This window comes from Labrus mixtus, chromosome 9 (genome assembly GCF_963584025.1).
Source record: "Labrus mixtus chromosome 9, fLabMix1.1, whole genome shotgun sequence".
Taxonomy (NCBI): Eukaryota; Metazoa; Chordata; class Actinopteri; order Labriformes; family Labridae; genus Labrus; species Labrus mixtus.
Window position 1 is genome coordinate 1,945,217 of NC_083620.1, and position 26,931 is coordinate 1,972,147.

A 26,931-nucleotide genomic window follows, 5' to 3' on the forward strand; every position below is an offset into this window, starting at 1 on the left:
GACAGATCCACCCGCTGCAGCGCTGCACAATGAGGCTGTTATACTCATGACAAGCATCTCTCTTTGCCCAGACGCCGTGCACAGAGAAAACTGTTGACACCCACAAAAATACAGTTCCCATTACATCACGCTGCGGCCCCATCGCAGTATTTTGGAAGTGATGTTAAATTTAGTTGAGCCGTCAGTCACTCCACCCAACTTGGTGTCATGCTATCTCAGCCACAGCAGAAGCAGCTCAAAACCATTTTGCAGAATGCTAAGAATTCAAAGATGGGACAAACTGTTTATATTCAATATTCACAATATTCATGACCTTCTAACAGAAAACAGTGTTTTCCTACTTTCTGGACTAGACATGACTGTGTATCTAACCCAACAGCCATGCCAGATGTTACATCTTATATCAAAACCTCATTTGCATACTGCCCTTGGAAAAAATGCTTTAGTTCCCGAGCCGAAACATGTGAACCAGGATTGTTTTTCGAGGAACTCTTCAAAGGTTACAGCTTCCAATTTAGTTGCCTCCATTGCAAATTGCAGATCAACTTTCTTTGCCGTGCTGAAGACAAAAAAGGCCTATAGCGTGATTCCCGAGGCAATGCACCTGGCCTTCATCTTTTCGCGACCATGTGGAATAAGGCGCTGCAAAGTCAAGTGGGGAGGGGATGCAGTCGATGGTTATCTCGAGACTGGAAAGAACCTTCTTGGGTTTTCACAACCCTGCCTCATACTTATAGCAGTTATTATGGAGACATGAGTTTCCAGTAAAAGCAATGTCATTGTTTACGTATTGTAATGTGAGTATAATGTGGTGACAAAAATAGTGTCACTGCCAATGCTCTTCTTTTTTTTCTTCTGATACTTTTCTTCCAAAGCAAAAACAAGTATGTGACAAGAGAGAGAAGTATGTCTTGCAGGTTGATTTTGACTTCCATTCTTTGGCAAAAAATGGATGCCAGAGCAGACTTTACTTTATGTACAACCAGGAGGATGTAAAGCATGAATATCAGAGCACATTTTACCAGAACTGCTTTCATATGTCTTCCTTATGTTTTCATTTTTGTTAGCTTTTTTTATCGATCAATAACCAATCACTTCTTTTTCCTGAGTTAATTAACTGTCTGTCTTATGACATATTCATTAGTTTTGTACCCTTTTGTTCCCTTGATTTGCCTGCTTGTTTTTTGTTTTCTTACACATGATTTGCATAGCGGGTACTTACTTTCCCTGAGGTAATTGAGATGAGAGAGAAGCACTTCGGCGTTGTACATGGTGGTGAGCCGGAGGAAGTCGTCCTTGCCCATCTTGCAGAGCTCTTTGCCGTCTGTGTTCTGAAACATGGCCGTGTCGATCTCTAACAGGCCGTACTCCTTGATCGCCCACTCGAGCCACTGGCGCACGTGGTCCTGGGACCATAATGACGGGTCTGCAGAAAGACAGAAGAAGAAGAAGTGAGGAGAAGCTTGCCTCTGTTACAGTTGTTTCTGGACAGACGCGTTGACAGAGCTGGAAGAGCCTCATGTCTGGAAAGGTAAAGGGCAGGAGACAAATTGGAAACAGAATTTTATATCAGTAGCAGACCTTGTTCAGATAGTTGTAAATATTCTTTGTTTTATTTTTACCACATGGATAGGGTCAGCATGAGTGAGATGAGTCATAAAAGGTTTCAATAGAATATCTTCCACAACGTAGTATTGGCTCTGAAATCCCTTCCTGTTGTGGCTACAAATGTTTGAAATAACCCTTTATACAAATAAATAAAAACCCAGTTCTTAAAATAACCTTTCTGAAATCTTGTATATTGTGCAGCAAATTGTGAAACCAAAGCCCAGACTTGCCACTTGTGGTTAAGGAGTGGTGTCCATGTGGAGCTTCTATTAAGTTAATAGATGAGTGGCCATTTGGATCAGTTTAGAAATAACACTTCAGTAGCCTTCTAATAGGAACATGTATCAACTCTCCTTTCACTGTTAATTCATCACATGTGCTCATTTTTTGGGAAAATAATGAACCCGTCTTTGGCTTAATTCTTACAACGTAATCAAAACAGACGTCTAAATATTTTTTGGGGGCTATATTTATAAACTGTTGCATCGTAAAGTGTGTGATTTGATATATATTGAAAGTTAGTGAAGCCAAGGAAAAAAAATATGACCACTGGAACAATGGTTTACCCAATCAACCAGCTCAACAGATATTGGGGTTTATGGTATTTGCAAATTTTAAAGAAAAAGGAGGAGTTGTTTTTACACTTATTTGAATCATATTAACCTAGCATATGATACTGGTATGGCATTTTGTTGTTTTGTTATTGAGAAACCTATTCTTACCAGCAGGTACAATGACTCTCCGCTCATTGGTTGTCATGTTGGGGGGAGGGGCGTTTTTCTCGTCCATGTAGTTTCCATAGTTCATCTGAGATGAAGTGTCATTACTGCCCACCAGCTTATTACATTTACCCACACTGCAGTCTACAGGAGACTCTCTGCTACACAAACACACAAACACAAGACAGTTGTAAAATATTGCATTCAGGAGATACATTTGGATGCTGTTGGTTTTTCTTTTTTGACTTTAGCATGGGACTGTTTTTAGCACTACACTTTCTCAAAGAGAAAAAGAAAAAAATGAGGGTTTAATCGTGGTAAAAAAAATTGCCTGTTGAATGACAAATGACAGCAGTCAAAGCAACAGCTATGATTGTGTACACTACCCAATGCATAGAGATATACTGCCATGTTTCTCTGAAGCCTGTATAACTTATATGATGCTAGAAGAAATTGTTATTCCATACCTGGATCCATTCATGTGCTCATATTCTCTCTTGACGTTGACCCGCACTGGCTGGTTGATCCACTCCTGTTGTGGGGGTAAAGGGTTGATTTTGTGGGTCTGGCCATAGTCCTGTGTGCCAGATGCAGTCATGTCTGTCTTGGGGAGAGGGGCAGCAGCAGCGTACGGGGGCTCGAATAAGGACTGGTCTTCACTCACCACTGATAGCGCCTCCTGTAGATGGAAGAAACAAGTAGGATACTTAATTCCTTCACTACTCACTTTTGAAGAGCTACTGATACCAATATACGCTGGAAATAAAAAACGTATATTATATTTTCTAATTACACATATTTAGTTTCTTGCAGGGAATTAGATGTGACGATTGATACCACGCTTAAGTCTGATCCTTTAAAATAAATCTACTAAAAGAAGCCGGTTAGCTTAGCTTAGCATAAATACAGGTGTAGGAAAACTGGCCCCTGTCCGATTAACTTTAACACAATACACTTACATACACATCTCAAGCCATTAAACAAACTTTAGTTCTTTTGCCTGCCGACCCTGAAGGACTTCCTGGGACATACCTTCAATGATTTGCAACATACTCAATAATTGAGATGTATTGTGATAATCAAATGTTTTAAGAATTGCAGGATCATGGTTCATTTTACTTTTGAACAGGGCTGGGTTATCCATTTTCACCCTGCTTCTTTTTTTTCTATGCTAAGCTAACTATCTCCTGGCTGTGGTTCCATATGTAGCCGACAGGTTTAAGAGTAAATCTTCTCATCTTACTTCCAACAAGTCTCATCTGACAAAACACTGAAACTTGTGATATCAAATTTGAATTCTCTTGTGCATTTTTTTTGTTTACAGCAATTACGTGCAGTTATTGGTCATATCGCAGTCTGGCATCCTAAGTAGTTTGTGTATACAGCCCACGTAGCAACTGTAGCTTCCTGTTGATGTTAGCATGATGTTTGCATGACTTCAATCAAGCCCAAAGTGGAGTAAGGCCGAGTTGTAAGCTTGGGCGTTGCTGACATTATCTGCTCATACATTCAACTGTTCTACCAGTAAATACCCATCAGCTCACGCAAAGAAAAAAAAAAGTCTTACTTTCTCACATTCCTAGTACAAACAAATACTCTTAGCAACATTTTACAGAATCCTGGTTTTACTATCATTTCCTCTCGCTCATTATCAGAATCTTCTGGACTTCAATTCCCCTGTCACCCCTGAAATGTCTTGTCTTGTGCGTCGCTGCACGGCTGAAGACTCAACAGAAGCAGAAGAGGTCACAGCTACACCGACCCCTCTGCTGTGGCTCAGCTGGAGCAATGTCAGTTTATTAAAGAAAACAAACGCAGAAACTTAGTGCTGGCCAAGTTATTACGTGGTTTTCAAACATGCTCCTCTTGTAACGTCTAGGACGCAAAGCATGTATTGTAAATGATAGGTTACATTTGAAGATGCAGATGTCACTGCCAAAAGCTGCACAAAGAATATAATTGGGCAATGACACCATCTTAGACCTGTGCCAGGCAACTCAAAGCTGGCACAGAACGATTATACCCAACAATAACTTGATGACTTAGTAGAAATTGCGTAATCGACTGTTAACTATAAGAAATAGAAAAACCTATAAGTCACAATATAAAGTGGAGTCACTGGAGTCATATGGTTCTACTGAGGATTAGGATCGGGGTCTGATGCACATCTGGATCTGATGGCACAGCTTAGACCGAGACATGTCTAATTCCAGGATGACTGAAATTATTTCATTCCAAATGCCACATATCTGCTCGAGGGAGAAAAAATGCTACTTGATATTCATTGATCGATATTTCCAACACGTAGCTTTTTTTTTGCATTCTCTAAAAATGAAAAGCGAAATGAAAAGTGAAATCCCTCCTGATCCCACAGAGGTTTAAAATCATTCCATGCTGAGACTTTTCATGCAAGTAGAAAGTTTTCACTTATGCCGTTTTCTGTTGCACGTGTCTCCTTTTTGAAGCACATTTTGTCATTGTTACATGAGGAGGTTGATGAAATGCACACACTAACACTAACACAACAGTAACTGTAAATGACATGGATGATCTCTCACAACTCTCTCTCTTAAATGCTGAATTTACAAATATAACCTGCTTACATTTCTTAACTACAAAAAAACAAGTACCTGGGTATCTTTTATGTTGTGTACAGCTGCTTCTACATTTTATGAGATAATAATAACTTTATAATAATAACTTTATTTCTATAGCACCTTTTAAAAACACAGGTTTACAAAGTGCTTTGACAAACAGCAAAAACAAGAACAAACTAAACTAAACACAGAAGAACATAAACAACAGCAAGAACATAACAAATGAAAAATACTAAAAATAATTAAATACAATTCAACAGAAAAGAACCCAAAGTGCACGATACCCAACAGACATATATAACCCGACCATCACAAGAACCATCATAAGAACCCAGGCAACATAAGAACCATCATAAGAACCATCATAAGAACCATCATAAGAACCCAGGAAACACAAGAACCATCATAAGAACCATCATAAGAACCATCACAAGAACCATCACAAGAACCATCATAAGAACCATCACAAGAACCATCATAAGAACCCAACAACACGAGATAAGCCGAGTAACTCTAATTTAGCTCTCTACACTTATATGAAAAGAAAGTAACTGATGCTGTGTCTTCAAGGAGATCTGAGTCCTTTAACAGGTAGGATTCAGATAACAAAGACTAAACAGATATTCATTTTGAATAGAAAAACATACAAAACACAGCATTCCTTTGCCTTAACTTGGTCTTACAAGAAGCCAGCGCTATATTCATTGGCTGCCATCATGACTTGTTATTTTTTTCTAAAGTTGATATTGAAACCATTTCAGCTCTACAAAAACTAACCTAACACAACCAAAGTGACAGTTTGAGGTATTTGCTGTGTGTCATTTATTACCACAATTTACTGCAAGTCGTATGTGACTTATAACACATATCAAATACAAGACACAAATTTGACCTCCTTTGATAAACTACTACTCTTCAGAGTGATGGTTTTAATGAAAAAAAAGCTGAACCCTCTCCAAAGCGTTTAACCATCTCGCCAGAATTAGATTTTCCACCGATTTCATCAGTGGATCCATCATAGTCTGAACACTGGCGGCGGGACTCTCTATCTGAGCAGAGCACAGCAGCTAGTCTGTGGATGATAAAGTGTAGAGAGTGAGGGAATGTCTCATTGCAGCTCGATAACGGCCTGGACAACTAGTATGAGTGTTTGCACGTTACATTTACTCTGACATATCAGCCTGGGCAAATTGTTTCTATGATTGGCAAGTGGTGGGAGCCCATCAAGATTGCAGATGTTTGTTTTAAATAGAGCACACCACACTCATGAAGACAAACTGGGAGGTTGACAGACCAGTGCCTACGTTTTCTTTCCAGTATCTGTGGGGAACATGCTGCCAGTAAAAGCTACCAGCGGTTACACTATTTTTTTTCTGTCAGTCTGTCCCACTGCATCCAAAGATAATCTCAGTGGTTATGTGCCACTTGTAGTCACTTTCTTGTAAGGACGATAACTGAACATCTGTTTTAGATTATCAGTACCAAAAAAATAAAATACAAAAAATAATTAAGTTCAAAATTCAGTTTTTGATTAACCATATTAAAAGTCCTCAGATGGACAAAGGTGGAAAAGGTTCAACTGCAGGCACCATAAGAAGCATTGTGTGAGTGTGACACCTGCTGGGAGCCACCTCTGTGCTGTTTACATCAGCCATGTCCATCTCTCTAAATGCGTCACGACGTGTCTGGAGCAGACTGGAGATATATGCAATAGCTCTACATCCAGACTACACGTGTGATTGTTTGACGTTCACACACAGCCATCTAGCAGGAGCCACCCAGGGGGGCATTCCTGCTCTTTGTTTAAAGAGGAAGAGGAAACCTGTCAGGAAAAGATTGTGTAGAACAGGAAGCTCTCATGGCTAGAGAGCCCTTCCTTTCTTTTTGAGCGAGCATGAATGCAACAAGCAGCCCGTAATTTATACCCGAGGATTCAATTATGATTGAATTGTAACAACCTCCTGCTTTGTTACAATCATCTAAGGTGGAGACATTCATGTACTTCTGCAGCATGACATTCACCCCTGATACACAAGAAAACAACCACAGGGTTCTGAGCGGCACATAACGACATTTAAGTGACTATATGCAGTCTGACATTCTTGTCTGGCCAACGTTTACACTCATCCAAAACTCACACCACACCCAGCCGCCGCAAACCCGCTACTTTAAGTTTCCAACAGAAAACAAGTCGCTTTACTTTTCAGCAACAATGAGAGTAAAATGCAGATGCTGCAGCCTGCCTAGCTCCCGCTCTCTACCCGGAGAACACAGACTGAAGCATCGCAGGACGAACTAATCGGGACTTGCCATTCAACATCTGGTGACCGCAGCCATAATGCATCTGGAATTTTGACTGTCGGGGCTAGTAGCTGGTGTTAAGAGTACACCAGAGCTCTAGACTTCAAACATGCCATTTCAAAATAGTTGTGTAACTATATATGAGGAGCAAGCCAAGGTATCATTGTGAAGCCTTGCGGTTTTCAAGTTTTGCAAACGGAGCAGTTACCCCGTGAAGTTACCAAATGACAGCTTTCCTTACACTTCAACAAAACTCTCTGTTACTCCGGAGGAGGAAAGGTTACAATAACCAACAGCAACAAAGACAAGGACATTACTTATAAACCATTTACCAAAACATCACATGTTTTTTTTGACCCAGGACAGGATCTTCTGACCGAGCCGGGCGATGTGCCACACCGCCGTTGCGCAGCTCGACACATCGTGTCCAGCGTACATCCAGTCATGGCTATTGCTTAATGCCCGCTTGTCAGACAAAAATTAATCACCGAATTCGTGGAAAACGTGTACCGACACTGAAGTTAGTCTACAATGTGTTGTCTGAAACACATATCTACTCCTTTCGTCCTTCCAGACGTGCGTAATTGTGCGCTTGGTCCCCAAGTCCAAAGCGTGACTCTGATTTGAATCCAAACCCGTAGCGTATTCTTACAACCAGTCAGATATTTAAAAAAAGGACAGGGGGGGGAAAGACTAAAAAGTAAGAATATCTTGTTACCGCATTCAGGCTGAGACAGAAAAGCCGCTCATAGTCGTCAGATTGAAGGTCCCCGCTCACAGACCCACACAGAGGGGCATTTCAACCCATTTCTTTAAAAAAAGGAGGCGCAACTCCGAAAAAGAAGTCTCCCACAAACTCATACACCCCGTTCTCCACCCTTACCTTAATAGTTCCGTCCATTTTGCGCAATTTTCAGCGGACCCCGACAATATCCCGAACATGACACGCTTCTGTGTTAATTCCAGCCCCCGGTATGTGGCGGAGAGAAAGAGACACTTTTGCCGGATTGAGTTTTTTCTTTCCTCTAAATTTGGGAAGTGAAGTCACCGCTGTTGAGAAGGTTGAGGAGGAAGCTGTGTGTCACCGAAAGCCCTGCCTTCAAAAAAGCAGGATACTGTCCCAGAGAGATAAGCAGGGAAAACAATTGAGTGTTCGCTCCGCTGTTATGTTTTTCTGCTCGGAAATATTTACAGGATGACTGCCTGCGTTGTGCACAGCCATTGCTGTTTAGCCTGCTGTAAAAAAAAGAAAAAGAAAAAAAAAGGGGCTGTGTTGTTTGCTTCTCAGTTAAATCACGGCTAGTGTGGAAGCGTTTACCGTTTGTCCGACTTGTGACTTATTTCTGCATTTCACAGAGGTTTCAGGGAATGCGGTTTTCTGTCGCGGTTTTTGTGATCTTGTGTGTTTGATCACTTTCTGTTCACGCCTACACTTCGGACTCTCATCTGGCCATGCCTCCATCCTCATATAAATCTGCCCATTCTCTGTTTTATCCTATATTTCATAGTGAAAGTGATACATTGAATAAAGTTGATCTTTGATTTTGGACAGATGTTTCTCAGACATGCCGCTGAAGGAGCTCTAAATCAAAACAGGAGAGTAACCTGAACACCTACAAGAGTTGCAACCTTGTCTTCTTTTTTTTCCCTTACAGCCTTCCGTGAAGCTTCTGTGAAGTTTTCCTGAAACACCATTAATAAAATCCAAGCATTCAGCTCCTGACCGCACTACAGTCTGCGGGTCTGCGCTACACGTGTGCGTCTGCTGTTCAGCACAGCACTGAATGAAACGCAGCCTGCGTCAACAGAAACACGACACAGTGTGGATTATTATTGTTGCTCATAACACAATAATAAATATATTTAAGTTGATTTTAGATATTCGATGTCATTCCCTATTCCCCTGAATTTAGAGAGAGAAATCCCGTAATCCCCACCCCCACGTTTAGGATTTTTTTTTCTTTTCGTCTGCTCTATGAAATTGCTCTCATCAATTCCAGCATAATTTTAGTGCAGATGCTAGACATGGAGCCGGCTCTGAACGTGACCAGACCAATAACACTGCAAGAAGAGTCTGTTTTCACAGATTTATTGTCACATTTAACATTTTTTTTAAAAAGCGCTAGAAAGACAAACGAAACGAATTTATAACTAACAATAAGCAACTCGAATGTATAGACAAAGAAAAATACACTTTATCCCAGATTATCTTAATTTGGCTTGAGGGGGTTAATAACAAGCAGGGGTGCAAGCTTTATTTCAACACTGTCAACAATAACAAAAAATGAAGAAAAAAAAAAGATCCATATTGCACTTAAAGTATGTTAAACAACACACTGCGATTTAGTCGAGGTGAAGATGGAGAACATTTTTTGCAGTGTTGGGGTTCTGCCTCGGGGAGCGGCCTCAGAGCGCGCCGCCGCAGCGACTGACAAGCAGGGCCGGCCTGTCTGCTCTCGACTTGGGGGTCTGGTGGGGCTGACGGCCCCTACCCTTGGGACCACCACATCTGGATCCTGCTAAGGGTCAAGGCTTCTCCTGCCTGAGGCCAGCTCAGACTTGTGTAATTAAGGGAGACACCTTGTTTAACTCTTTAGTGACTGGTGAGGTTTCTGATTTGTATTGTTGCTTTTGTTTTGTTTTTCTATACATGACTCCAGGTTTTTCATTAAGGCATTTCATTGCAGGGAGGCTTGTGATAAAGTGACAAATTAAAGAGCTGCTTAAGATATGACTCATCATATCTTCAGAAGCAGGTCTCTAAAAAATAGTTTTTTTTGCACTGTGGTGTGCCGCTTTGGATTTATATTTTTAAACAAGTGTGAGCTTCTTCTCAACCTGTAAGCCTATATTTAGTCCAAAAGTAGCTAATTTTCTAAAATAAAATAAAAATATCTAACCAACAAGATCACTCTCTCCCTGTATTAGAATACCTTCCATCCATGCCATAGAAATCATCAGGGTGGCTGGGGGTCCAGGACCTACCAAGCCCATAATGAATACAGTGGTAACAAACATTTTGGAAGGCCAATAAACAGATGCAAGTTGGTTTACACAGGGAACCACAAAACATCTGGCTCCACGCTGGAACTAGACAGCCAGACATTTCTCCCTTACACCATGAGCCAGTAGCTCCTCTGTCTCTCCACTGCATGGGGCAACCAGCCAGGGGTGGGCGGACACTATGCACAGTTTATGTTCAGCAGTCTCTCAATTGTTTGGCTTTTGCTTTCCTTTTTGGCTTCTATGAAGATCGACTAAGATTTAGTGTATGGCAATTGGTCACACGCTGAAATGACAGAGCGTGAAAATAAAGGTTTTTATTTGTCATATAGGCTTTAAAATACGTAACAATCAGAGAAACTGGAGGTATAAAGAAATGAGTACATGTTAAGGGGTAACTTCAATCAAGCTCCTTGTTTTAAGACCGTCTTTGGAGAACAACTCTGGTAATTGTTTCTAAACTGTGTTTCCTGTTTCAAAGTCAATATTCCTGTTGAGGTGTCCTGATCTAAATTATCTTAATTGTTTTTCTACTGCTTTGTAGTCCAATAATTATCATGTTTTTTTTCCAGTGTTGTTGGTGGAACACATAAGACTGCACCTAAGGCCAGCAGCTCCGCGGGAAGAAAGTGATCAAAAATAATGACTTGTGTGGGGAGCTATTTGGTTTGGTTGTTATTCTACTCAAGAAATAGTCGCTTTTCAATATGAGCCTGCAGAACTGGCTGTTTATTAGACTGCAGACTTGTATTCAGATCATTCCTTCTCCCGGGGTAGAAGGCAGTCCGAGTCAAAATACTGAGGGCAAAGCGTGGAGTCTGCAGCACACATAAGCACGAACTGTCTGGCCCCTCGCTCTAGGCCATAATTAATTTGAGATTTATTTTTATTGGAGAGTTCCAGTCTCGCCTGGCCTTAACCAAACAAAACCAAAAATCTGGGCCGTGGATTCGCTCGAATGAGGAATATTTCTTTTAAAATGTTGTATTGAGGCGTGCCACATTCTGACCAATATCTCCTGAATGTGAGTGAGCCACAGAGCGAGGCACTTTGCACGCAAAAACGACACGCAAAGTCTGGGCAGAATAATAGTAATAATAAAAACAAAACGTTGTTGGAACCAGATCAAACAGAGATAATGGAGGCTTTGTTTCCACAGCAAAGCATATTATGATCTAAAAATGAAGGATACTTTCCTTAAATAGCCTTTTAAACCCAAACCAAAACCCCTTTTGCCCCTCATTGACCTATTGCCTATTTTCAAGGGGCAAAAATACTCGTTTAAAAAGAAACATTTTCACGTTTAAACCTTCCCAGCTATTCAACTCTCTCACAACAAATCAGGAATTGTTCCGAGCACTGAAACGTGGAGTCTCTCTGCAGTGGCACAAACGCTGCAGCTGGATGAAAAGAGCCTTTATTCAAGGGGGAATAAGTCTTCAAAACATTAGCAAAGTCTCCCTTGGAAAATACCTTGATTATGAAGATATTACCATAGCTCGCTGCTGCACAATGGTCCATTTTAATGAGGCACAATCCGAGCAGTCACCCCTCAGCAATATTCTGCTCGACGTGAGCAAACGTCAAGGAGCCAGCCAAATGAACTGACACAACTGCGAGCAAAGTGCACGCACAACTTGGCATTATGTGGATATTATATGGTCATATACAATTATACAAGATGTGTTTTAAATGGTTCCAGTGTCTCAGGTAGCGTATGTAGCACTTGCAGGTATTCATGCTGCGCCATATGAGCATGATGCTTTTTTTTTTTTTTAAATGTGAAAACCAGATGTGCACTGTTTGCTTTATTTACACAGTCAGGGCTAGGGAGGAGAGAGAGAGAGAGAGAGAGAGAGAGAGAGAGAGAGAGGGAGAAAGAGAGAGAGAGAGAGAGAGAAGGGGGGTGACGTCAAATACGATAACGAGCAATAACAGAAGCATTTTGGACCTTAGACAAGGTTTATGTACAGACGTTGAATTCAAATGTGGAAAAAAACACGTCTTTTTAAATTAAGATCATATGTTAAATATAAAGACTGATGTGTAACATCCAGTTTTAGACTAGGATGAAATAAGTAGCCTAATGTTGTTGTTTTTATTTTTTTACTTTCTAGACAATTTAAGGAAAGATGGTTTATCGTCACAGACTGAGTTAAACAGAAAAGAAAAGAAAAGAAAAGAAAGGAAGACTCCAGTTAGCCCTTCCAACGTTACCTGGTAGAGACGGTGGTGTCTTACCTTGACGTAAGACGACGTGTCAGGGACAGTCTGAAACATGTCTACAGACAGGCCCAGGGGTGCTCAGTGTCCAGTGGGCCCTGATAAAGGAAATCAGACAGAAATAACAATAAGACAACTACTATTTTGTTTTTCACTTCATATGTTGACTTAATTCATGGTTATCTAAGTTTTCTCGAGACAAAACAACTCGTTTTTTATTCTTATTGCCATCAAGACATCACTTGTGGCCCCACACTTGACACGACAGGCCTGTGTTGAAGCAAACATCCACAAAGTTCCGCGGGTTTTGTGAACTTCCACTTCAGGGCACTCATGGGTTACCACTTCCAGCAAAATAAAGGGGAAAGTCAAATTTGCTTAATGGCCCCCTGTATGTCTGACTGCACACATAATCCCTTGATTCATTCGGAGAGAAGCCTTTTTTTTCTTCTAGCGTAGTAAGAGTTATTAGATAGGGCTACGTTTTAATTACCTCTGTCCGTACATTAACAACATCAACAGATGGAAATTACACCACTGAACTACTGCTACCATGGATGGATTACTCCAAAAGGAGCCGGGCAGCAAGAAGAACAGGGCCCCATCCCAACCCCCATCACGTTTTCCCCTCAAGCTTACCACATATTGAAACACTTTTCGCTTTAATAAGTGCAGCTTACAAAGTCTAGGGTGAAAGGGCACTTAGAGGACGGTGTCTTTAGCCCTTCCCTCCCCGTGCAATTATTAGGAAGGCAGTGGCACATACCATCACAAATGGCTGTTATATAGACTGTGTGATTAAGCATATGAACATTTATATAGACCACTATATTGGCACCAGGACGCACTGTTAAAGTCCCAAATATCTTAACAGGGCAATTAGGACGTCCTTCTCCCTCCAGTCTGTTCAGAGTTCTGACCTGCAGGATTATGAATATACAATCAGGAACCTTTGAGATACTCTACGCTTTAGTATAATTAGTGGCGAATGCATATTATGGGCCCTGTGATATTGGGCCAATACCTGACAGGATAATTTAGCGAGGAAGAGACGAAAAATCTAACAATTAAAACCTACTTACACGCGATCAGGGGGTTAATTGGGCTACTTTTTTTTCCAGCGCAATTTCACGTTTTTTTTAATTCCTTCCCATGAAAATCTATGGAAGATGGTCGTATATGAACGTGGTATAATTTAAAAACATGTTCGTGTGTGGGACCAATGTTTCTTTCTTTGTGTGTGTGTGTGTGTGTGTGTGTGTGTGTGTGTGTGTGTGTGTGTGTTTGGATTCGGCAGGCAAACGCAAGGCTCGCCCCATAAAGTTCCCCAAATGCATCCAATTTCTGCGCGGTAAAAAGAGCATAGGGTACCGCATCTGCAGCCAATTAGGCAGAGGAGGACTGGTGAATAACGGCGTGAACCTCCCTCCGAGACAGCCCCGTGGGCTGGGACCCCTCTAGTGTTACATTTTAAGCATCTTACCTTGCTGTTATCCATCATAAACGAGAGCCAACTGATTCCCAGCTAATACGCATTCCATTTTTTTTTCTTCTTCTTACGCATAGATCTGAGTGAGTCTGCGATTAGGTGTGCTGACACAAGCTCGGGAGCAGTGTTTTTCGATTTTAAAAACTAAATTCAACACAGAATATGAAGTGAAACTTTATTTGTGAAGACATATCTAATATTGATTAAATCATAAAAAAAAACAATGACAAATGCAGGCTTTACTTTCAATTTAGCCTAGAGTCATTCCGGAACATCCACCTCTGTTAAACTATTGTTTTCAATCTGTTTACAATAAGACCGATCATCAATAAGAACCATAAAACATGCGGAAATGATTGATTATTGTCGTGCATGCACATCTACGTTGCAGAGTTTGTCTCAACACAACTTCCACGGACACGAATCACTTTTGTAAAGCTGCTTTTCTCACTCACCTGTCGCTTCAGTGTCGGTCGTTTGATCCTTTCTTTCTTTTCTTTTTTCGATCTGATCACTCTTCCACCAATTTTAAATAATTAGTCCCGTCCTGGCAAAGCCGTTTCCCAATGCCGATGACAGTTGAGTTATTTGGAAAGGGGCTGAAAAGGAGCGCAGGGTGCATGAATGGAAATGTTGCTGAGATGGGAAAGCCGCGACCAATGAGCAGCGAGAGAAAACCTCCCCTTGCCTGCCGTGTGAGGCCACTGAACCATGAAATAAGGGAAAAGCAGAGCGTCATAAATCTGCTTTATAAATCCCTTATTGTAAAGAATATGATAACAAAAACTAATAATGTTTTAATTGTTACGAGATGGATTTCTCAGAAGTATTCCTCAGAGGTTTAAAAAATAATACACCTCACAAATATGTGAGCAACAGTTGGGCATAAACAGAGAACTTCAAAAGCACCACAGAGCTCATTGAAAACACACATTTTTTATTCCCAGGAATATGACTTTGTTTATTCTCTCACCTGTAAACTTCCCTTCTGAAATTTAAGAAGTTGACTGAGTCTGTTATAGAAGAAGGAATTTATTCCAGTATATCTCATCAACCGTCCTTGTATTTATTTACCGAACTATTACAATTTAATTTACAAGTATCAAGCTTCATGTGTTTAAAAAATAAATAGAGAATCAATTTACACCTGTGCTCTGCATAAAGAAGCCACTTCCGCCCTCTGATGAATACATTCATGTAAACATTTATATTAATTGTTACTTTTTTAAACACTTAACCTTAAGCAGCATACTTGTGTTCTGTGTTTGTGTTCAGATATTCATGTCATTCATGTTCCTGTGTGTCCTCATGGTGACAGCTCCCGCAGGAATACAGCCGCAGCAGCAGTTCCTCTGCAGCGGGTTTGTCTTTTCCTGCCCAGTTGACCCCACTCACTTCACTAACTTCATTTCCTTCACATTGCTGCCCTCATCTTCGACCAAGAGTCCCCCCCCCCCCCCCCCCCACCCCCAAAGGATGTGGGGCAATTCACGGTGAGGAAAGTCGCCCAACCGTGGCATTTTATAGCCCCATCAAGGTCGCTATTTCACGGAGAGCAACCAAAGTGAAAAAAAAAGAGCAGAAACCTATAACTTGTTGCATTGGAGAGGCTTTAAGTATAATCAAAGACAAGTCAATTAGACTTATTTAATGAGGACAAAGCGACAAGCATAAAGATGCTCAGTGTCATTAACTTGTTCATGTATTCCAGACCAGGCGTCTCAGAGGAGTGAAGACCCAGGTGACGTACGTTGTGGAGATTCTAGGACAAAAATAAATACAAAAAAAACCACTTGAATTAGGCTAAATAATCACACAATTAGAGCCCATTAGACTGAATAAAAAAGCTTCCAATCCGTCTCCATGGGTTGTTTTTTTGTTTTTTTTCACAGTGATGGGGTCATCTGGCAAAAAGGTCGTCTTTCATCACCGGCTAGACCTTCTGTTTGTTGCACCGTTTCCTAATGCAATGATTAAAAACAACAACACTGATAATAGTGTTCCCAGCACGAAACAATGGACGGAAATCCCAACATCCGTTTTACTGAAAAATGGCATTCACGCGCCTGCTGTGTTGCCTTCCTCAGGATACAGGAGAAGAAGTTTTCTAACACATTTGAACAGCAACTACTAATTTCTAAAAGAAAAAAGAAAAGAAAAAGTTAGGTACATAAAGCCTGGTGAACATATTCTGTTAGTTATATTCTGTAATTACTAAGACGTTGAAATAAAGGAGCACTTCTTATTTAGACATCATGTAAAAAAAAAAAAAAGCTTTTGCTGTAAACTCTTAATGTCAAAAGTTACTTAACCTTTCACCAGGAGTCACTTTTCAACCAGCATCAAAAACCTTACTAATAATGTTACATCCCATTTCAGTGGATTGTTATAGAATATGAGAAAACAACACTGAGGGTAAAGTTGTAAAAGTCTCTGACATTCTTAGATTTAACTGTTTCAAGTTGAAATGTTAATGTCCTAAACCATGAAGTGTCCAGGCTGTGGCTTGCTCAATTTATTACTAGCACTTGTTATAACCTGGTGAGCTGCAAACATGATCATTCAAACAGCACCATCAGATATCAGATTGTTGAAGTGATCTAATGTGGTTCTCTAAACTCTGTCCATGTGATTTATTTGGCTTGTAACAGTAATTCTTGAGTTTTTTCAGTAAATACAAACATTGACAAATGCTTCATGTCCTCTGCCTGTTTTCTCATCAAACCTGGCACCATCCAGGACTTCTTGTTTTTGGTCATCGTACAAAAATGGAGTGATTATGCCGCTTGTTAATGGCTCAGACAAGACTCCTGATGGTCTTCTGTGTCTCTTTTATGAAATATATTTGACCATATAAATATTATAATAGAGTCACTAACAGAATCTCCTTCTTTATTTTTTTAAAGAATCAAGCTTTTCAGTGAGACGAAACAATCTGCCATCCACATGCCAGTCTTTCTGTTACTGGTATGTTAACATTTCAGAGGTCCTTCTCTTGGGATTCCACTAAAAACACTTTTTGTATTTGAGATGATGTGGGCAACCTACAGACATCTGAGATTACATCTCTCAGAGTAAATGAAGCTCCTTACTCTGAACTGTAATGACTTATTTATTTAGCTGAAGGGGCTACTGAGAGATGATCTGGAGATGGAAATCGGTTCCATTCCAGCCCCCCTTTTCTTTCACTCCTCAGGGGAGAAAGAAAATGGCAGTGTGGCACCAGGGAAGGCAGGGCACAATATCAAATCTTTTCACGCAAACTTATAGGCAGTCATGGGCCACAGAGTGAACAGTGAACATGTGAAAGCACTGGGCTCGAGTTTAAAAGAGTGCAACTTATCCACCTTAATACTTGTATTATACCATCACTGTGAATATACATATATGTATATATATATATTATTAATTTAAATGATAATATATGCACACTTATTTATGCAAATACTGTAATTGACATCCTTCACATAACTGCATTTTACTTATCATGTTACTTCAGCATCTTTTGCACTATTCACCACTGCACTGTTTCATATTTAGTCATGTAAATATTAGTCTTTTCTTATTATGTTTATTGTTGATATTTAATGTTGTACCTGTACATAAGAGAGCACAGTTCAGCAAAGTTAAATTCCTTATGTGTGTAAGCATACCTGGACAATAAATCTGATTCTGATTCTGATTCTGATTGTATCATACTGGTAATAGTGTTAGGATGATTTATGAGAGGCCTTATTGACACACATGAGGTGTATTTCCTGACACTGAACAGCACAATGCTGGTAAGGAAGCCCTAACCATTCTACTCTGTTGGCCCAAAAATCATCCATCTTTACAGGACTAACACAACATAACTCAGAGCTCTGAACAATACCATTTAAAGAAAATCACCCAAACTTTGATTCTGCTTGTTTGTCTGAACCAGCTCACACAGAGCACAGACAGCAGCCCACTCATGTGCGCAGTGATAATTAGCAAGGGGAAGTATTAAATTAAAGCAAGGCATTCTTTTTTATGAGGCGAGCATTTATGAAGGTAATAGCATCCCTATAAATTAACGACCTCCCAATGCCTCCTGATGTGTTGCCACTCACCAAGGTCTGCAGCTAACCGCTGATGCGTCCACTGCGTGACCTCATCTGTTCAGTCTTGGTATTCTTGCCCCCCGGGGGGGGGGGGTTATGCTGAGACGAGAGCTTCGGAGAGTGGATGTTTGTGCAGCGACATATGGTGTCGAGACCGAATGCATGTTGTCATTACACACAATATGTTTTGGTATGCACTTAATCCAAAGAGAAGAGAGTAGATGTGGGGCTGGTGTGTGTGTGTGCGCTTTATGCATCCACAGTGTGTTTGCATAGCATCACTTATCAAAAAGCACAAAATACTGTGGAGTTCTTCTCTTACTGAGGGTAAATACATGGATTTCCCAGACCACTTATCTTATGTCAATTCAGCTGTAAGTGTGGACACACCCTGTCCCGAGTACAGACTGGGCATGGGAAACTGGTTGCTCACTTTACATCTTAAATCAATCTTGGTTTCCAGGAGAGGGCCATCCCTATATGAAAAACATTAGGCTGAAATAAAGACCCTGAAAATTAATGCTCCTGTGGAAAAAAACAGTACAAGCAAGAGCGGGGAGAGGGGGGGGAGTGCCATTTAGAAAGCCTAAATCATCCCCGGACTATAAATCCACTGACCGCTCATCATTCAGCAGCATTTTAAAAAGCCCTTAAAGAAAAACACTGAGTGAAATGAATATGCTGTCACCTCTCATTTGGGTCTGGCCTGCTGGCTCAATAAGAAAAGTGTTGTTCCCTGGAAGGCTGCTGGCCTGAGCTGAGCTCTCAGGTTTAGGGTTTACCCCCGTCCCGCATTCTCAAGGCTTTTTACTTTGAGGCCCGCGCCTCTCTTTCCTCCCCCACGTCCCCCCAGACATGTCTGACAGGCTGAACTCGATGTGGGCTGCTCACCAGACTACAAAAATCATTCATCTGTGCCTTCAGACGGTCAAATCTGGATCTAATAAAGGGAGGTTGCCTATTGATCCTATTCATGGGGAAAGCTAGTGCCTCATGTTACCACTGGAGGGCTCTCTGGCTCAAGCTACAAGTGCCTCATTGAGGACTCGGGTATCCTTTTGTTCAGCATTGAAGATGTTATAAACAAGTAATTCTCTTTTCTTGTTGTTGATTCAAGAAGATTCTTCATTGAAAAAAACATGTTTTTTCCCTTTGTATTTATTTGTATGTAATGATGATCAATCTAAAGACATTATACTGTATGCAAATATAACCTTAATAGACCAACATCTAAAATGTTTGTTTTTCTATTGGGAACCACTTGAAATTCTAAAATAAAGCCATGTAGGTCATTGGCGCCAAAGACAACAGCAACACCCTCCTTTTCCACCTGTGGCACAAACAAACAAGTGAAACAGGAAACATGCTCTCACGGTGCCTGCCAGATGAGGTCAGGACAGAGTTTAGTTTTTTTCTTTTAAAAATCAAGTTAAGAAAAAGGAAGAAGGCCATACGACATGGCTAGAAAACATCTTCATACGGGCAGACAGGGATAGGTGTAGGGATGTAAGAATTCAAGAGTAGAAGGGCGCTTCAGCAGCAGAGTGAGTCACAGTCACTTTAAGGGTTGTGTTTATGTGTGTGGGTGAGGGCACTACCCCAAACGCCTAGGAAAACCACAGCATTCCACGCCAGCTCTTAAAGAGACATAGCAACGCTGTCATCGTGCATATTTGGAGGGTAAAGTGTTAACATATGGCGAGGGCTATTTGAGACGGCTTGTGAGATGCACAGAAGCCGTGAGGCGGCCATGCCAGCTCTCTGATTGCATTCTGATAGAAGGCCTCGTCAGATCAAAATGTATATCAGCTATAGTCTTTTTAAAAAAAAAAAGTAGATTAAGAGATTTCTATTTGGAGGGTCATAAAGTGATAAAAGATTAAAAGAAAAACAATTATAGTAAGGATAATGTTATTCAAAGCTCAGCTGACAAGTGGATTTGAGGTTTGTCATGCTACTCTGATGATATGACAGGTTAACTGGTACTGCAGCTGCACTACAGAGATCGAGTGATAGAGGGCAGAGTTGAGCTGTGGAACAAGTAGGGTGTTATGTCAGGCAAGTGTTGGAAACTTTTCTCATTGATGTTAAGTTTCAAACACTTGACTGCGTAACTTCTGAAAAATTAACTTAAATCACAGCGTTTATGCTGCTGAAGTTATTCTCAAGCTTTTGCCATGACTGGTACCCTGAAAAGTTCCCCAATAACAAAAAAAAGTGCATTCCCTGTGTGCAAGTCAGATCATTTTGACCCCTAACATTTGAGTATCAAAACCTGTGCTATATGTTTTTAAAAAAAAAGTAAAACTTGACAAGTGACAGGAAAACCAACATTCGATTAGCTGTCAGGAAGTCATGACTGTTGTTTCACCGTTGTATACAATTTATAGTTTTTGGTATGTTCTGTAAACCACAATATCAACTCTAAAGGTCTGGGAGATCAACATAGTGAGGCTCTAAATTTGAAGCATCTTTCATACAGCCATAGGAAGACAGCAGATTGGATAAGTAGGCCAAGATTGCATAGTCTTGAAAAAGAAGAAGAAGCTTGGTGCTATAGGAAGAGAGAAAACAAGGACAAGAAAGAATCAGCAAATGTGAGAATTATGTAGTTGTGAGGAGGTGGTTGAGAGCATGTCAGGTGTTTTGTGTCAACAATGTTTGTGGTGCTTCTGGTGTATGGAAGAAAGAGAAAGTGTATGGGTAAAGGGTGTTTTGACGAGTGGGCTCTGAGGAGGAAAGAGAGGATGCAGAGAAGGAAATGAAATGGAGTTAGGGGGCAAAAAAAAGGAAGACGCATGTTTCCTCCCTGAAAATCCATGGCACAATGTGAACTTAACATCCTTAAACGTTCAACCAAGCTCTAAAAATAACCTCTGTTTCTGCTCAGTAAGAGGTGGGAGTGCAGGGGAGGAGGTGGGGGGGGGGGGGGGGGGGATGTTGGTGAGTGGGGGCGGCTGGTGGTTGGAAATGGGAATCAGAGCAGTGGACTGAGGGTGAAAAGTTGGGGAGAAACAAAGAAACACCACCCGGCTAAGACAGCAGTGACTGGCTGCTTGTGTGTGAGAGAGAGAGAGAGAGAGTGGGAGTAAGTTTGAAACTGGAGGAGAGAGAAGCCCTTTCTAGATCCATGAAACTCAGTAGTTAGTTATTTTACATACAAAAACTATTCATAACTGCTCTAAAACAAATATTATTTAAAGTGTTTTTTTTTTCATTTAACAGCCTATATAGCAGTTTATAGAACTCAACAGAGGAAACAGAAGGCATATAAATGGTGAATGGATTTGAGCTTGTATAGTGCTATTCTAGTCTTCTGACTACTTCAAGTGTTTTAACACTGCAGGTCACACCTACACATTCACACACTGATGGTAGAGATTGCTCTGTAAAGTAACCATCAGAAGTAACTAATCCATTCATACACAGCTGATTAATGAGCTGGAGCAACTTGGAGTTAAGCTTCTTGCCTAAGGACACATTGGACATGTGGCTGCAGGAGCTGGGGATTGAACCCCCAACCTTCTGGTTGAGAGATGCCAGACTCTACCAACTGAGCCATAGCCGCCCAAATAGCTCTGCATCACATCATATTAATATATTTTACTTGTTTAAAAGTTCACGTGTGGATTAAATGTACAATATTTTCTTGTAAAATGTAGTGGAGAACAACATTTTAGTGGCAGCAAATGAAAAAACTGAAGTTAGGAACAACTTATATTTAAGTTTTCTACTTTGGTGAATATTCCAGTTTATCACTTATCTATCGAAGGTGCCATGTTTTAAGCAATATATATTATTATTAAAGGATCTCTCTTTATCAAACTCCATTAAAAATGTATGCAGGGTGAATTTATGCATAAATAGAGACGTTTAAGTCAACACTAGTTTTTGTTAAAAGGATACTTCACCCATTTGCATTAAGCTTTGTATCATTAGAAACCTGGTAGTATTTTTGAATGGTCATGCATCCCTCCCTCATTTTCCCCTGAGATGGGAAATCTTTGTATTTCTGAGTCTGAAAAGGAGCTTCCAGTGACACAAATATCGTCATATTGCGTCACTGGAAGCTGTTGCGGTTAGCGGGGTGGAACTACAACACTAGTTCCTTATATTTTCGACCACTGAAGCTACAGACTAATCACAGATCAGTGGGTGGGAACTCACTCCCAGAATCTAAACTTAACGTCTGCCATATTGCTTGGAAGCTATGCTAACATTATGTTTCAACTTCAAACTGATATGGATGAAGGGGATTTTGAAGGCTCGAATCGGATGTTCGTGTGGCTATCTCTACGAACCGCAATATAGCGGCGAGGCAGCTGCTGCCGAGCCAGCAGCGGTGAGGACGAGGAGCCGGGGCCGGCTCGAGCTGGGGCGGACTGGTAGTGTTGGTGCTCTCACTGTTTGTCTATGGACACAAACATAGAGTCTGTTTTCTGACAGGAATTTCCAAGATCAATTCTGGAAGAAATCTCTGAATCAGTTGAGGAAATGGCCTCATGTGTTGAAGTAAATGTCTGTAAACCTGACCTTAGTGGGAGTGGCCTGCGGTGCTGTGCATTCTGGGATTTGGTGTCTTTCATCCACATGAGCCAAAAAGACACTTTCTGCCTTTTCTCGGCCAAGAAGGCACCAACTTCAAAATGTATTTCACATTTCTACTACATATATGACCCAATGTCAATACAGATTCATGTTTCAACGGGTGAAGTATCCCTTTAACTTCCACTCTCCTGAAACTGACAGAGAAATGTTCATTGGACACTGCTGAAGGGGAAAAAATCTACTTCTTCATTAGAGTCTTAAAATGACGATACACAGTTAATGCGTGATTAATTTGACTCACATCCAGATGGGACTGCTATTGACTCTTGAAGATCAGATCTACATTCTTGAAAAACGGCACATAACAAACTCCTTAGCAAGCTTGCTCAGTTGATGGACAGTGCCTGGACATCTTCGGGAAATGTATCGTTGGAATCAGAATAGAAAATTGGGTATGGCACAAGGAATTTGTAATTGCCAGGGTTGCTTACTATTGCGTCATATCAGGGTGTGATTATCTGGAAAGATACTAAACCATCTTTGATCCTCAAAAAAACAAAGTACTTGAACCGTGAGACATGAACATTTCCCAGTGGGTGCCTGCTGTACTGTGTTTGTGCTTGCACCCATGGTTCCAAAGTGAAACCTTATCAATCAAAGCCTTTGTATCTGTAGCTGTACCTTTTCTCCAGTGGATTTTTCAAACTGTGGTTACACTTGCCCAAACCAGACCAGAATAGTATCTTAGCACACTCTATCAGAAAACTTCAAAATGACGCAACTGTTGCTATTTGTCATAAATCTCTCGGGAGAACACTTTGAGCTTTACTGCAATCAAGACCTGGGTATGATCTATTCTGCTTCTGTTGACATCAGTTGATGTTGTATAACCTTATAGGTATGTGAAAACTCTCCACCTCTACAGACAATGATGAAACAAACTCATCACCCTCCATAGTACGGTCTCTGAAACTACTATGTCAGAAAAATGTACAATTACATTAGCGAAGGACGAAGCTGTATAATTAAGCATTATATCCACAGTTCTGATGCCCAAATCAATTAGCCCTACAGAGTTTCACCAACACATAGAACTGAAATACTTGCCTGTTGAAAACAGTGAAAAAGGCTGAAGTCCCTTTACTGTCCCAGTTGTTGTTGTTTCTTGGCGTGTCAATGTTTTCCCTATACTTACAGGATAAATCTTTGCACCCTCTTCCCAGAGTTGCCAACACACTGTATTGCAGGTGGGTATGGATAAGGAAGGCCCATTTAGCAGCAAAATGCATTGGCAGAAAGAGCAGCAGGACTAACCAACTCTTTTCGAGCCTGATGTATTAGGATGATGTTCTGATTTATGTTCTGTCAACATACAACTCCAACACAGGGAAGAAATCCCATCCACATTTCAGTCAAGCTCCATCAAGCTCAACCTATGAAAACATCATCTTGACAAGGATCATGTGTGTCAAAGTGAATCTTAAAACTGCCCGACTCCAACTGCTATATTTCCCATAATCAGTCCTCATTCAGTTGTCATAGTTGTTAAGGTAACATTAGAAGGATCTGTCAGTTATCATACTTTGTTGTTCCTGTACACATACTTTTTTTGGACCAATATTACAACTAGTTTCCACTAATGTATATGTACAAATGCAAGTCAACCAGAAGTCCATATATTCCTATGGGTGATATCTGATGTGCCTGCGGAACTCCTCTCCTCAGTACTTTGGTACTTAATGTACATCTAGTACGTTCAAAAATGTAAATTTCCTGTGGATTTTGGACAGACCATGTGGCAGTGTTCCAGCTTAGCCAACAGGCTGCTAACTAGCTAACAAGCTATTTCCTACAATTTAGTTGGAAATGTTGATTGCAAAACCAGTATGTATGATTAAAAATAACTTGTTCATCTAGTTTAAACACATAGTGTATCTGAGTAATGCTAATCTGCTTAAATATCGTTTTAGGGTTAGCCCTAACCCTAACCCTAACCCTTTATCAGTTTCATATTAATCACATAGTAAGATGTGTCAGTTTTCACATGAAATACAGGTTTTTTAAAAAGGACAAAATGAGCCTCTCCCCCATGGCTTCAGGTAGATTCTAGGTTTCTATCCATCCTTAGAGACATGCACTTCCTCGCAAAGGACACTAGTGGCATCATCTGTTCATTTACAGATCTACTGACAACAGTCTCATACTTCAATGGAAACACGGCGTTACTGGCATTCTAACCATCAACATTTTTAACTGTTGTTGTTGCTGTCTTTGCATTATACCTTTCTTTCTATTTTAATGAAGACAGACACTGCTATAATCTTTAAGTTCATTTATTTACTTGACTGAAAAATCTTAACTGAGACAAAAACATTAGTAGTTAATATACCCCTCCAACCCCCCAAGGTAATCAGTTCATTGATATCTGATGTGTTAGTGACATGACGACACTGAAGAGGCGCGCTTTTTTGTGTGCAACAGCTTTAGTTGTATCTCTGTTTCTGTTTCTGCAAACCTAATAGAATCAGAATCAGAAGAGAACACAAACAAGAGCAACTGTAACAGGCAGCTTGCACGGTCTGCACATGCACACTGCATAATACAGTCCCAGAAAATGACGTTTCAACATCAGTCTGGTTCTGCTCAATGTTATCTGCCTGTTAAAAAGAATGTGTTCATTGAATGAATGTTGCAACGTGCTTTTCTCAATGGTGGAATAATGTTGTATTTGGTGTTTGTAAGTATTATTTCAAAGAGTATGGTTTTTATTTTTGTAAAGTTTCTTGAGTTATCATTAGCTATGAACTGGCACTGTACAAATACAGATTGATAAATTGATTGATTGATTTCAGGTCGTATTGCATCAAAGAATGGTATTCAGCAAGACTTGAAAATGTTTGAGTAGCTACTCCACTCAAAGCAAGTGAAGGAGAGAGAATTCCCAATTTATCACTCCATCTCCTATGGACTTATCGTTTTCGACTTCTATTACCTGAAACAAACTTTCTTCACCTTGCTCAATTGCTGGTTTTGTTCAACATTCTTCATACAGAGCAGAGCCCCTCCTTACTGCTGTCAGTCAACATTATAGCAAGAAGACTGTAGTCCATATTTTTTAGTCAGTTTTGCTCCTTTATTTAAACTTAAGAGCAGGGGTTCCCAAATTTTTCAGATCGCGACCCCCAAAATAGGGGTTCCAGAGACTGGGGACCCCCACTGTCCCTGGAGTTGGTTAAGGCATATGATGTAGTAGCACACAGCCACACGCACTAATAGGCCTATCCAAACACTGGTAACACAAAAGTACATTACAAAATAATACAAGAGTCTAAAAACCATACAATTATTAAAAAATAATTATTTATTATAAGGAGGCTAGAAGCACAATAGAAGTCATTTACATGTTTGTTTCCTTTGTCATGATGCTTTGGATGTCTTGTGTGAAGCACTTTGAATTGTTGCTGAACTTGTTGATGAAGTGTATAAAGAATCTTAATCTTAATAAACAGAAACAAGGTTGTGTGCATTTGTTTTGAGTAAAGACCTGCGACACCTACATTGTTGCTGTCATGTGTAAACTTACAATTGACATATTTGTACATATTCAAATAATTTTTATTTCACTTGATGATGTGGTTTTACTTGATATTGAACCATTTTACAATAAAGGGTAAAGTATACAATTTTGAATAATTTAACTTATTTTTTATTTTTTGATGACCCCGCTCTTGGTGGCTCACGACCCTCAGGGAACCCCTAATCTAGAGCCAGTTTTTTGTAAGACGGCTAGACTACTGCCCTCCGGTCCAGATTTACAAGGTGCTAAAAATATTTCAACTCAGTTTTTTAATCAGCATTTCTTGGCTTTAATTGTTGAACTTCTCTTTATAGCTTAATGGCAGCCACAAAATTATAGACATGCTCTTCGTTTATTCCAAATGAATGGTTAATATGGCTTTCTACCTACCTAGCTGTGGGTAGTATGCCCTCTCCAAAATGACAAGTGTCTTCCACATGCTGTAGCCACAAGTGCCACAAAAAAAAAGGTCATTAGATTATGTAAGTGATGCCAACAATGCTCTGCCCAGGTTCAAACAGTTAACTAGGCTACTTGGATATTTAAATGTTTACATGGATTAATCTGCAACAATTACAATGGTTCCCTTATGGTTAGGTTTATCAAAAGTATGTTTTAATTTCAAGTTATTTTGTGGTTTTTAAGAGGCATTCAGTCAAATGCGGAGACATGTTAGCCTTGTACGTCAGCTAAAGAAGGAAAACCATCCGTCCTGGGAAGAAACATTTCTATGGTCATTTCAATATTATTTTGTGAGAAACTTCTCCAGACAATTGGGAGA

The 26,931-nt window shown here is 40.3% G+C and overlaps 1 protein-coding gene across 7 annotated transcripts in view; it reads right to left on the minus strand.

Moving 5' to 3' along the window:
* fli1 (Fli-1 proto-oncogene, ETS transcription factor) overlaps positions 1–14,586 on the minus strand; it is a 33,423-nt gene extending 18,837 nt beyond the window's left edge. The window contains exons 1-5 of one of the 7 annotated variants that reach the window (XM_061045940.1): positions 14,396–14,586; positions 12,446–12,549; positions 2,795–3,006; positions 2,331–2,485; positions 1,223–1,426 (exon numbers count right to left, since the gene is read on the minus strand). In XM_061045940.1, coding sequence (XP_060901923.1) covers positions 1,223–1,426; positions 2,331–2,485; positions 2,795–3,006; positions 12,446–12,508 — 634 coding nt within the window. In that variant the 5' untranslated portion in view covers positions 12,509–12,549; positions 14,396–14,586. The other 6 variants (XM_061045942.1, XM_061045939.1, XM_061045941.1 and 3 more) reach the window with 6 other exon arrangements.
* Between the last annotated feature and the right edge of the window lie 12,345 nt (positions 14,587–26,931).